At 49.3% G+C, this 12,934-nt stretch overlaps 3 protein-coding genes; 1 reads left to right on the forward strand and 2 right to left on the reverse strand.

Moving 5' to 3' along the window:
- Positions 1 to 192: 192 nt before the first annotated feature.
- Positions 193 to 2,947, forward strand: FFUJ_06297 (related to P.falciparum liver stage antigen LSA-1; the record flags this gene model as incomplete). XM_023579607.1 has 3 exons in its annotated part: positions 193 to 639; positions 690 to 2,711; positions 2,765 to 2,947. The coding sequence occupies 3 exons, from the start codon at positions 193 to 195 to the stop codon at positions 2,945 to 2,947; spliced, it is 2,652 nt and encodes an 883-aa protein (XP_023432412.1).
- Positions 2,948 to 3,885: 938 nt separating this feature from the next.
- FFUJ_06298 (probable calcium/proton exchanger) lies at positions 3,886 to 5,457 on the reverse strand (the record flags this gene model as incomplete). XM_023579608.1 has 5 exons in its annotated part: positions 3,886 to 4,046; positions 4,101 to 4,617; positions 4,664 to 4,894; positions 4,944 to 5,155; positions 5,211 to 5,457. 5 exons carry the CDS (start codon positions 5,455 to 5,457, stop codon positions 3,886 to 3,888), a joined length of 1,368 nt encoding a protein of 455 aa, XP_023432413.1.
- Positions 5,458 to 8,609: 3,152 nt separating this feature from the next.
- On the reverse strand, positions 8,610 to 11,380 carry FFUJ_06299 (related to glucan 1,3-beta-glucosidase; the record flags this gene model as incomplete). XM_023579609.1 has 5 exons in its annotated part: positions 8,610 to 8,626; positions 8,681 to 9,105; positions 9,160 to 9,547; positions 9,598 to 9,742; positions 9,791 to 11,380. The coding sequence occupies 5 exons, from the start codon at positions 11,378 to 11,380 to the stop codon at positions 8,610 to 8,612; spliced, it is 2,565 nt and encodes an 854-aa protein (XP_023432853.1).
- Positions 11,381 to 12,934: the final 1,554 nt, after the last annotated feature.

Genomic DNA, 12,934 nt, shown 5'->3' on the forward strand with positions numbered 1-12,934 from the left:
AATCCATTACCCGCATGGGTACGTATAGTGCCCCGCCAAGGGTCATCTCACCGCCAAACTTTTTTACACGGCAGAAAAGTTGGAAAAAAGTGTTGCTCTGTGGAAGCTGTGCCGACGCCATTCAACCATTTCACGCCGGTCCGCGCAACGCCCATAACTCGATAAATTGGATACCAGCACTTGGCGAGAACAATGGGCGGAAGACAGGCTCACGGGCGACCCCTTATCGCAGCCCCCAAAGCCAAGGCCGGCAACAAAAAGTCTAAGGCGAGATCACAGAAGAATGCGCTCGATGCATTCGGTATCGCACAGGAGAACTTTGCGCCGAAACAGAAGCGAACGCCTCGAGCACGAGAATTAGACGCTGAAATCGAGCGAAAGCACGGTCGCGACGAAGAAGAGGACGAGGAGGACGAGGAAGAGGAAGAGCCACAGAGAAAGAAGGTCAAGAGGCCGAGTCGGCCAACAAACGACGATGCCGATGATGGAAGTGATAGTGAAGGCAACGAATGGCGACTGGGAGGTCTAAGAGATGATGACGAGGATTCGGAGATTGAGAGTGACGATGCATTTGGCGATAGCGATGGAGACAAGTTCGAGGGTTACACGTTCCGTGGCAGCAAAACAACACAGCGTGAGGTAAGTGTGTTCTGTTCTCGAACAGCTGATCCCAGTCTAACACTCAAAAGGATGATGACTCAGAGGACGATTCCCAAGATGACGAGGGTGAAACACTTGGCGCAGATGCCATCGATTTAGCAACAGCCCTGGACCAATTCGAGGAGTCAGACGATGAACCCGTGCAGAAAGATCACTCCGGATCCTCAGAGTCTGACGATGACGCTTCCGACGAATCGGAAGAAGACGACGACAGTGAGGATGATGATAGTGACGACGAGGAGGCAAGCCCGGAGAAGCTCGAAGCTCTTCAAGGCATGATCAAGGGATATGGAGGTCAAAATGGCGACGAGGACGACAAGCCCAAGTCAAAAGCCAAGATCAGTCTTGCTGATTTAGGAATGACGGGTATCAACGATGTCAACGTGAAGAAATCTATGAAGCTGATGAGCAAAGAGGAGAAGGAGAAGCGTCCTGGTGCTTCCAAGAAGCTGGCTGTACCTCTGGCAAGGAGACAACAGGACCAACTTGATCGAAGTGCAGCCTACGAAAAGACCAATGAAACCCTGGATCGATGGAACGACACCGTTAAGCAAAACCGAAGAGCTGAGCATCTCATGTTTCCTCTGCCTCAGAATTCAGCGACTGCTGGTCTCGATACTACCGAGATCCAGCCTTTGAATGTGTCAAAGCCCAGTAACGAACTCGAGTCTGCCATTATGTCTATCATGGAGCAAAGCGGTCTTACAATGGAAAAGCCACAAAAGCCAAAGGAGAAGGATTATGATGAAGAGGGCAATGAGCTCACCCGTAAGGAAGCTCTTGCACGCAAGCGCATGGAACGTGAACTCAACTCTCGAGAGGCTAAGCGAGCCAAGCGCATTAAGAAGATCAAGAGCAAGGCATACCACCGTGTGCACAGAAAGCAGCGTGAACGCGATGAAATGGCTACAAAGGAGGCTATGGAAGAGGCCGGCGAGATTGACTCTGAGGAAGAGCGTGAAGCGCAAGATCGTCGTCGAGCGCTTGAGCGTGTTGGCCAGCGACACAAGGAGAGCAAGTGGGCTAAGATTGGCTCCAAGACAAAGCGAGCCGTATGGGACGATGATTTCCGCGCTGGCCTGACTGAGATGGCGCGCAAGGACGAGGAGCTTCGAAGGAGAAAAGAGGGCCGTGCTGGTGGCTCTGACGATTCATCTGAATCAGAGAGTGACTCTGACGGAGGCGATGCTTCTCTGCGTCGACAGCTGGCGGCTCTTGAGGAGGAAGAGGATGAGCCCCAGAAGGGTCTAATGGGCATGAAATTCATGCAAAAGGCTGAGGCCGCTAAGAAGGAGGCGAACGATGCTCTTATCAAGCAGATCCGACGAGAGCTTGATGGCGAGGAGTTTGATGGTTCCGCTGATGAGCTGGAAGAAGTGGGCCGACGCCAATATGGTGCTGCAGATGGCCAGCCGTTCAAACCTGCTCTCGAGAAGTCATCCAAGGTGTCTAAGAAGCGCAAGTCTGAGGATGCTGATGATGATGACGACGACGATGTCATAATAACCACCAATGGTGCTGGCATCAACCCTGCTATTCCCAACATTACATCCCTTTCCGAACCCGCCTCTTCAGGAACCACAGGCGCATGGTCCCGCGGCGAAACACGCCGCAAGAAGAAGGGCCAGTCTAGCGCAAACATTGGTGATCTCGACCTCACATCTAACGTCCTTGTGGCCTCCAAGCCCAGTAAGTCCAAATCCAAGTCAAAAACACAGACTACAGAGGATGCTTCAGACGTCGAATCCGAGACAGACCTGCATCTACCTATGGCGATTCGCGATCAAGAAATGGTTGCTCGTGCCTTTGCCGGTGAGGACGTGGTCGGTGCCTTTGAGGATGAAAAGATAGCTATCGCTGAGGAAGAGGACGACAAGGTCATCGATAACACACTGCCAGGTTGGGGATCATGGGTTGGTGATGGCGTGAGCGCCAAGGAGAAGAAGCGTCACCAGGGCCGTTTCCTAACAAAGGTTGATGGTATCAAGAAGAAGGATCGCAAGGATGCCAAGCTGGACAAGGTCATTATCAACGAAAAGCGCATCAAGAAGGTAAAGGAGTTCACTTGCATTCCCCGTCTATACAGCATGCTAACAACTTCCAGAATGACCGTTATCTCGCATCTCAGCTCCCTCACCCCTTCGAGTCCCGCCAACAGTACGAGCGCTCGCTGCGTCTACCTGTTGGACCAGAGTGGCAGACGAAGGAGACTTTCCAGGACAGTACCAAGCCCCGTGTGCTTATGAAACAGGGCATTATTGCGCCCATGTCCAAACCTACTATTTAGAAATTTCGATACATATTGTGACATACATACATTGGCGTTTTGAGAATCAAAAGCATCTTTCTTCTATCTGATCTGCTCTGCCTCCGAAGCTGTGTGATGTGTGATGTCTTGTACCATGGTTTTAGAAGAAATATCGGATAGCTTGAGGTCAAGCTTTTGAGGTATATGGTAACATTCCTGCTGTCTTGTACGGATATGTGATGAGTGTTGATTGCGCCAATTTATTTAATGAGTAACACATCTCGTCCGCTTATCTCAGCTCACGAGACTTTATAGTGTCAATTAGTTAATTCCATGTTCATCTTGTTACTCGGCATTCGTGGATTAGCGTCCAGCTCACGACTCAGGTCTAATATCCATCTGGTGTTGTCCTGCTGGCATGTAACCCTCAAAGATATCACTTGACCCCTAGTGTTTTAAAGGCTGGCGACATTGTTACGACCACTGCACCACCAGTGACAAAAACGAGATCAATCTGCGAAAATATTGATTAACTATCCGACTAATCTTTGCGCGCCTGAATTCCATCTCTGACCTCGCAGTCCAATGATACGATATAAGCAAGAAAAGTCCAATAAGCACAAAGACCGCCAAGGCCATTTCCTATCCCTCGTTTCTTTTGACACAATGAAATTTCGCGAATGCGACTGAACCGCCCTATTCCTCTCCCTGTTTCATTCCAGAGTTTGATGGAGTGTCTGGTACTCCTGTGAAGCAATCCTGTCCAGCGGACTGCATCGGCTTAGTAATACAAATATGAAAGTTGACTCGATTATCCGACTGTCTTTTGGCAGATCGTTGAAGCGACAGTTTTCGGTGGCATACCTGGCTATCCATAACAAGCTTCTTGATGAGACCAGTTACTCGTTGGTAGTCAAAATATGTTTAAAAACATTAGTTGATTGATGATGATTAAGACATCAGGGGAACTCTAGCATTTAGTTGCCGGGGTCCAAGACATCTGATGGGGTGGCGTAAAAAGCCAAGGCGATGATAATATAGAGACCCATAAGCATAGCACCCTCCAGGTAGTTGGATTTTCCATCCTGGACGATATACGTGACAACAAGGACAGAAACTCCAAAGGCAACAGTTTGGACTGAAAAGTCGCGTCAGTAAATATTACACAGAAAAAAAAAAGAATGAAACTTACAGGTCTCGAAGTGAAGAGTCATGGGGGCACCAATGATCCAGCCAACAATGACGAGGAAGGGCGTGACCAGGAGAGCAATCTGGATGGAAGAACCAACCGCAACACCCATGGCGAGATCCATCTTATCACGGAGGGCGACGACAACGGCAGTGACGTGCTCAGCAGCATTGCCAACAATAGGAATCAAGATCAAACCAATGAACCCTCGGCTAATTCCGGAGGTCTTAACAAGATCATCAATGCTGTCAACGAGGTAATCGGCACAGACAGTGACGAGGACGGTGGTAACACAGAGAACGGCGATAGCGGCAATAGGTCCAATAGTAGGCTCCTCTGGCTCAACCTCCTCGCCGTCCTCGTTCTGGTTCTCGGCGTCGAAAAGGTTGCTGTGTGTTCGGAGCTGGAAGACGAGATATAAGACGTATAGGAGGAGAAGGATGATGGCAGTGCCGCGAGAGAGTGTGAGGATGCTCTGGGCCTTCTCCTTGGAACCATTCTGGTCAAGAACTGCGTAGAGCTATGAAAGTTAGTCAAGTTTTTGAGAAGGGTTCAATTTGACATACAGCAGCGGGAAGGACAAGCGAGGCCGAAGCCAGTGTCATGAGGGAGCAAGTTGTCTGCGCAGTGGCTGAAGAGAAGGACTGCTCTCTGCCATTGCCCGACTCGCCCCGATGAATGATACCACCGAACAAGAAGCACATTCCCATGACCAGAAGAAGGTTAGAAAGAATGCTACCAAGCATAGAAGCCTGGACGAGCTCAATTTCGTTTCGCTGGAGAGCAACAATGCTGACCTAGAAGTACGATTAGTCGTGAACATGAAGTTAAGCTTGGAGCATATACAATAAGTTCCACGGCATTTCCAAAGGTAGCATTCAGGAGTCCACCAAGAGTCTCGCCAAGCTTCATCGAGAACTCTTCTGTCGCAAAAGACAGAACAGCAGCGAGGGGGATAATAGCGAAGAAGTTGATGGTGAAGACGGCAGTGGAGCCCCAGCCCATCTTACCCGCGACAATACCGAGAGGAACCATAACCAGGAGAAAGTTGACATAATCTAAGAAACAGAATCAGTTGTGTATGCGACTATACAGCGAGAAGCGCAAACATACTGCTGAGGAGGGTGACCTTGGCGATGTGCCAGGAGTAAGCCAGACTCCTTACGGCAATGTTGCTGTTATCGATACCGGGTGTATGTTTCGAGTCGAAGAGGAACGTCATTGTGCTCGAGTCCCGGCTGAGACTGATATGGCCGTTGCCATTGCGATGACCGAGGGTGTCATTGAGAGCCGACGAGGCACCGCCATTGAGGAGCGGGCTGTTCTCGTCGGCTGTATGGTTGTGAGGTTTAGCAGACATTGATCGTCTGATCTGAAGGTTGAAAGATGGAAGAGCTGTTGGTGGTGATCAAGGCACCGACATGGTCAGCGGATGAGTCTTTGATATAATAAACGAACAGGGAGGAAACATCAAAAGGCGGAGTAGACGGTTGTTAAGCAATAAGCGACGGAATACAAAGAAGTCCTCAAAAGGGCAAGTCTCAGAAGATTGGGGTAGGCTGCATGGTAGGCTGACAATGGGACCTGGGCCTGTAGAGCCTAGATCGCTTGGCCTTGTCTCCATGGGGCGGATGCTTTGAGCTTGTTTGTGCTCGGCATGGAAAGGAGCGGACCCTGCTGCGCCATCCTTGATGCGCATGCACAGAGGTAGAGATGCAAAGTGAAGATCATATCTGAAGCTGGCGCGTAGATAGAATGGCCTAAATGCACTGCCGTGATCGCCAAACTAACGACGCTTGCCAAGAGGGGGAGGACAATAATGACAGACTTGGAGATGGAGGGAAGACGCAGACAGGAACGGGTGAACTCGAGCTGACGGGAGTCAACCCGGTATTAGGCATTATCGTGTCGCGAATAAACTCACTCTTTCACTCGATATCTTGTACCAAGTGGCAAGGCCCGTATCCGTTTCCGTGTCCAAAGGAGCAGGAACCGAGATAATTGGAGTTGACGTAGAAGTGAGGTTGCAAGAAGGATAAAACGATGTGGGCACCGAGTGGTAAAGGGCAATAACCATAGGGATAGGGAGATAATATCGTGAGTGGCGGCGCCGTCTTTGGGACCCCCGTGTGAAAGAAGCTAATCTTGCACTTTGTCTCGTTCTGGCTGGTGTGTGGCACTCTGTGCTCAGATGCAGGGATGGTGACGGTGATGAGATGGAGATGGAGCAAGCAGGTTTAGGAAAGATGTGTATTCGTATATGAGGAGGATATGGTTCTGATACCAGGGTATTGGAAGTATGTATGTTTTACTTTGTGCGTGGCAGAGGAATAGACAGATAGACTTTGAGGAAACCGTGGTTGCTCAAGTGATGCTTTATGATCGAGGAGAGAGAGAGCAAAAAAGAAAAGGCTAAATGCAGATGCAGATGTAAAGAGACATTTTACTTACAAACCATGATTGCGTCGAGCTTTCTCACAGCCAATTGATTAATTGATTGATTGATGCGTGTGTATACGGTTCAAAGGTTGAACGACCACGGGATTGATTGAGTCGGTCTGGAATGAGCGAAACAGAACGAAACGAAACGGGTAACGAAGCGTATGACGATCCAATCCAACGACAACGTTTGAAGGCAGTGAATGTGTTGTCTGTCTGTCTCTCTCTTCAATTGTGCTTTCTTTTCACCCCCGCTCAACGGAGTGTGTATGTACGTTAGACAGTCCAAGGGAAGAATAGCGTCGGCGGGTAAAGAGAAGGGGGCGTACTTAAGCTGCACAGCCCTGGGAATCTTCAACAATTAGTTAGACGACGGGTGATGATGCTGTTGATGATGATGGTCTTGTTGGAGGTGGTGGTTGTGTTGCAGGAACAAAGTGAAACAACCCGCGTTGCCCCAGGAGGCCTCCTTCCTTGGTCAAGGGAAAAAAGCTTAGCTTGGCCCTGGAAGCAGCAACCGAGCAAGTTGACGTAGGACATGGGTTTCCCAAGCGGATCGGCAGGGTTACATCAGCCAATCCCATCCGGCCACTGACAAAGGAAGCTGGCCATCTAGGCCATAAACCGCTGAGCTATCCACTGACTGAGCTGCCAAGCTCCCCACTTTCCAGGGAGAGCTCCAGGTTGTCCTGTCACTGATGCTCAATTATTCGGCGCGACGCTCTAAGCTCCATCGAGAAACTGCCGATTCCCAGCTATCGACGCAACGGCCCAAGAAACAAGTTAGATTAGCTGGTGGCTGAGCAAAAAAAGCTTAAAACTTTGAATCTGCAAGCGCTTTTTTTTTGTGTGTGTCTTTGTCTTTGTCTCTCTGCCATTTGTAAATCTCGTCAAAAAAGGGAATTGTCGAAATTAGCCCACCTTCTGAATTAATCTGAAATCGTCAATAGCTCCTTCTTCTTGGCTTCTTGGCGACCCCTGTTTTTTGGCGGATGGATATCGTATAACTTTGGATATGCAAGATAGGTACATCATTATGAGGGGCTTTATTTATCAAACGTCATGTAGCTTGCGCCAGAGTCCATCGGCTTACGACATAATAGACTCCACCATAATTCCATGCTTTTTGTTTCGCCTTGCACAACCCGCTCGGTCCTGTCTACTCTTGTCCGACGTTGCCGTGGCGCTGGGATTTACGCAAATGGACAACTCGTCATATGTAACTCTAATTGGAGTTAATAAGCAAGAAAGACTGTTACACTGATTCTTATCTTATGTCTTGTCTCATGTAGTGTTCTATCTTCGGTGTGCAGACTACCATAGGTAGCCAGATAACAATGGCCAGTTTACGGAGTATCATCCTCTCAAACACATTAAAAAGAAACGTCTGTCGCACTCAATGTTTCAGGCATATGTATATGCAGACTTCAAACTGCCCCATAATCATTTCCCACTTGGTACTCTCCAACTTTGTTCACCTCCCAACCTGTCACTCTCTTCCTCTTCTTGGTCAAATTCGAGGCAGTGTTAACAACCTGTTTCTTGGCGATCACCCACATCTCACTCACTTCCCCTTGGCGCAAATCTTCATCAAGGGTCGTCATGGCTGCGCCCCAATCAAGCCAGGCCAGATAGTCACCTCTCAGTACCAGCACGTGGGTTTAATTGATCGATCGTATGCATCCGAGTTCCGGTATCATCAACACAGGTCACAGGGTATTCAGTCTCTGTCGGACTTCGGGGCTTGCCAAGCTTCGTCCTCCGACATTCGACACGGCTTAAAGATAACCAATGAAATTATAACGCGCCCTGTCTAGGGTCTAGCATCTGCCTCCCGTCTGTCTAATCTGGGTGAGGTCAGAGAATATCTAACTGTCTTTCTTGCTTTCCTCCTTCATTTCTAACACATCCAAAGGCTGTTCTTTCTACCCATTCCAATTATACAAAACAAATGTTCCCGTCGAGGTATCGCCATTCTATGCAAGTTATGTTCAATATTTGTACAAGGTGCTGATCTCAGCACCGATGCCCACGTTTTGGTCGCAACGGAGCCATCTCACGGTCTGTTTCTCATCAAATTTGGCCCAGAGCTATATCATGAATGTCAGCCAATGTACTCTTGCGTTTCACTGTTGTACACTTACCCGCAGCATACGCCATATACCATGTCCTTGAGGCTCCGCCATCGATCCAGTTGGCATCAAACTTGGACTGCGTGAAGAAAGTCCAGGCAGTCTTAGGCTGAACTGTTGCATAGTTGCCATAGATAATACCCTTCCACAGGTTGTTAAACTTGTCGACACGGCCCTTGCTAAAGTAAGTGTCCCATTCCTGCTGCACAAATGTGCCAGTTCGGGCCAAGTTGGACACGGGGAGGATAGGAATCATGTGAATGCCCTGGATTGCCTCAATGGCTGCGCTGAACCATGTTGTGTGGTGCACCTTGTTCTCGAACAGAATACCCGCGACCTTGTTTCCGATAAAGTTCTTAGGCTGTACGGTGTTTGAGGTGGTGTAGTAGTAATAGTCTTGCATAGCTCGTGACATGACGGCAAGTTGGAGGTTTGCTCTGTTTTATATTGTCAGTTGTCTGCGATCGAAATACCTGGGCTGTCCAACTTACCTCGCGACCATGTTAGTGTCCTTAATCACAGTACCCCACATCTTCAGAGCATAAACAGACATCATGTCCTCGGAGCTTGATTCTTGGTCCTTGCCATCATACATGGCAGTCAGGCCATGAGCCCAACTGTGGCCGTGGTACCAATCGAAGCTTCGCCACACGGGGAAGTACTTGTCACTGCTGCTCGGGTTCGCATAATCACGAACAAGAGAGTTGACGTAGGCCTTGTTGGCAGCAAGCCATTTGCTATCCATAGCGCCAATATAGGCGGCAGTGAGGACATGGTAGCCATAATGGAAATGGTGATCGTTGTAGTAGGTATTTCCAAAGTCGGATCCTGCTTGGCCTGTCTCATAGGATGCAGATGAAACGACTCCGCCCCAGACGGCTATTCACCTGATTAGCCAACGTAAAACCCGGCTTTGACAAACGACTTACATTCGTAGACAAGAGGGTAATTTTGCTTGTTCGAACCGAATCTGGCAAATGCCTTCTGAAGTTTGAGTAAGCCAGCCTGTGCCAGAGCCTTATCTCCTAGCATGTTGTTGATGACGTAGATGATAGAACCAAACTTTGCCAGAGCCTACATTCTGTCAGTATATTTCTCATGGAAGCTTGACGAGGGAGTTACCTTTCCAGAATAGTACATCGAGTCTGTGTTAGCCTGCGCGTCCATGTCTTGCGAGACCTCGGACTTGGCAATAGGTGCGATGATTTTCTTCGCATTAGCAGTCAGACCACGGCTTCCCTTCGTTGGGTCCCAGGGAGCAAAGCCCATGTCGACGGGCAGCGCAGACTCGACCATCGTCCAGGTGGTTCCTCCAACAGCAGTAGCAATACCCTTGGTAGGTGTCTGGAGCGAGTACGTCCTCATCTCCTTCTTGGTTGTGGCATCGAATGAGCTGACGTGGTGAGGAAGAGCAAAGATCCAAAGCTTTCCGGTAGCGTGGCCAGCTTTGGTCCATGTGAAACTATAAGTGCCCTGCTTGCCAACAGTGTTGCCGCTGACTGTCATTCCAGTGGCATAGATACCGCAGCCGTTGTCTAGAACCGCCTCGGACTGGCCAACCTTGGGATCCTTCGCAATTTGGATGAAGCCGTAGAATGGCTTAGTCGAGGAAGCAAGACCGTTGTTGGTGACCTTGAGGGTAAGAGGGTCACCCTTGGTCTTGTAAGCATACAGACGCCAGGTGGTTCCATCTTCAAGGACGAAGTTGTACTTGCGCACGTTGGACTTGGGATCTTTTGTCACTTGTGTCATAGTTCTGAAGTAAACGCCAGTCTGAATCCAAGGCGTACCACCACTGAAGTATGCAGTCGTGAAGACGCTACCTTGGTAAAGGGGAAAGGTGATTGTTGCTGCTGACTTGCTGTCCTTTCGGAGGTAAGCTTTGGCATAGTGAGCACTAATAGAGTCCATAGTCAAGACGGTGTTCTTGCCAAGTTCTTTTGCCGAGATGATCATGGACTGGATACCAACAGGGTTGATGTAATATTCGACGGCACCATTATATTGCACGTCGCCATATGTACGTTGTGACGCCTCGATGTGAGAGATAGACATGCCCCAGCTTGCTGCCGGGCCAGTACCCTTGGCCCATGTGAGCGAGTAGGGGTAAGTATAGACGGGGGTATTCTGATCACCAAGGTAGAAGTTGGAGTAAAACTTGTTTGTGCCAATAGGGGTGTTTTGATTAATGATGGGCGTTTTGGCAACAGGGTGAGTAGACTTCCTTGCGAACATCGAAGGAGGAGCACTCGTATCGATGGGGTTGGCGAAGATATTGGGAGCGGCAGCCATTTTGGATAGACCTGAGGGTACAGCGTTGCTTGTAGTAGACGTAACTGGCTTGAGCAGACTTGTAGGGCTGGGAATCGAAGTGCTTATAACGGCAGGTTCTGTAAGAAGAGGATTGTATAGATCCGTTACAACGAAACCTTCGGTATGAGGCTCAACGTCTGAAAGCGTTGGGAGGACTTGAGCTGTGGCAGTAGTTCCAACCTTGCTGGTACTGACTTTAACACTTTCGGTGACGGGAATGATATCGTCCTTGTCGTAGGTTGTCAAATACTGGAAAGCAGATGTTTCGATATCTCGCTTGAACTCTTCGTTAGAGTCGTCCCAGGAGTCAGCAGAGTCGTCTTGGCCTTGGGGCAGGGCTAAGACTTGTCCCTGAGTTAGCCAAAGAAGCCATACGGGCAAGATGGTGCGGGTCTTCATGATGGGCAAGTAGGGACTGTAATGCTGCCTTGATCAAGAAGATCACAACCTCGATAAGACTTATGAGGCTGAATGAAGCTGGGGAGCAAGCTGAAAGGTAGGGGTTCCATGGCTCATATAATATAGCCGCCCTACGCTCCAGGGCCTGCTCCTTTCCTTGAAGCCATCGAATGCGGAAAACCACTAGTCCAGTGGCACCGCGACTGATAGAGCTAGCATGCACTTACATCGGAGAATGAAATGAAGTGGACTGTGTCTCGGCGGCACAAACGAAGAAACGCATGTGGCTTACCTGGAAGCTAGACCAAGCCTAGAATTGACCACCAAAAGAAATGTTGAACTAACGGACCAGGGTCGACAACGGGTGGTCGAGGCCTAGCAGATGCCAGAAAAGATGGCGTAAGCGATGATGGGTAATAGGATTCAAGAAATTGGATTCTCTCGGATGGTGCAGGATGCGAATGTGATAGGATTCCGAGGTTGCGATGATGCTGAGGTTGAAGTTGAAGTTGAACGAAAATGGCTGGAGGAATTCCATCTTTATCTTTTTCCCCTCGAGGAGCCAATGCCAGAGAAGCTTGGCCATGTGCTCTCTCGGGCCATCGCTCTTTCTGACTCTTGAGTATCATTGAAGCCCAGGAAAGAGCATCGTGAACAGTCGAGGCGGGGACCTTTTTCGCATTCCAGATCAAGTGTCTGCGGCGCATGTCCTGAGTCTCACTCTCACACACAGGGTATGTGATCCATGGCGCGTCGTGATGCACCTCAAAGGGGAAATCGCCTAGATGCTCATCTGTGGCGTCCCCGTGTGCCTGCAGTAGAGGGGCCAGTTAATTGCCTAGCGCACGCCGGACTTGGGCATGGGCTGCAAGGTGCACCTAGTTCTAGGAACTATCGATTCGCGGCGAGTTAGCCTGGGAGACTATTCGAGGGATGGCTTCGGTTGAGCTCGCCACACCTTGCAAACTAAACGTTCAAATTTACTTCACAGTTCAGCTCCGGGGGTTTGGGTGAGCTTTCAACCTTATGAGTGGACGCCACTTGTGTCCTTCATTTATTTCCATGGCTTGCGTTCCCGAATCAAGTCTCAGCCTTGAGCGTTGATGGCTAGGTGGCTTCATAGCTAAAATCTTTTATTGTTTTGCATATAATCCGTCCTTCATGTTATTACTTCAGTTAAGAAAGTTGTCTCTCAGCAGAAACATCACCAGCCTTGCTATGTCTTCGCCTGATGAATACGAAGTCATTTGTCGCCCGTCTGGTGGCCAAACTCTCTTCTCCAACCGTTTCATCGTTGATGTTACATTCATGAAAAAGGCAGTTCGTTTTTGAACCGAGACAATCAGCTGACTCCATATGTTACGTTAGAGACCGTTGAGACAACACTTGACTTGTGGTAACATTTACCCAGACACCAGGACGGATGAGTTCGTTAGAAACCGAGACATGATCCAGTGACCAACCGTTCCAGCGTGTCTCAAAGACCCCAAGGCCATGGGCCTCTGGCCTCTAGCTCACTTTATCAATCATGGTGATTGCGTATCGCATTCCAGA

This window comes from Fusarium fujikuroi, chromosome FFUJ_chr06, assembly GCF_900079805.1.
Source record: "Fusarium fujikuroi IMI 58289 draft genome, chromosome FFUJ_chr06".
Lineage (NCBI taxonomy): Eukaryota > Fungi > Ascomycota > Sordariomycetes > Hypocreales > Nectriaceae > Fusarium > Fusarium fujikuroi.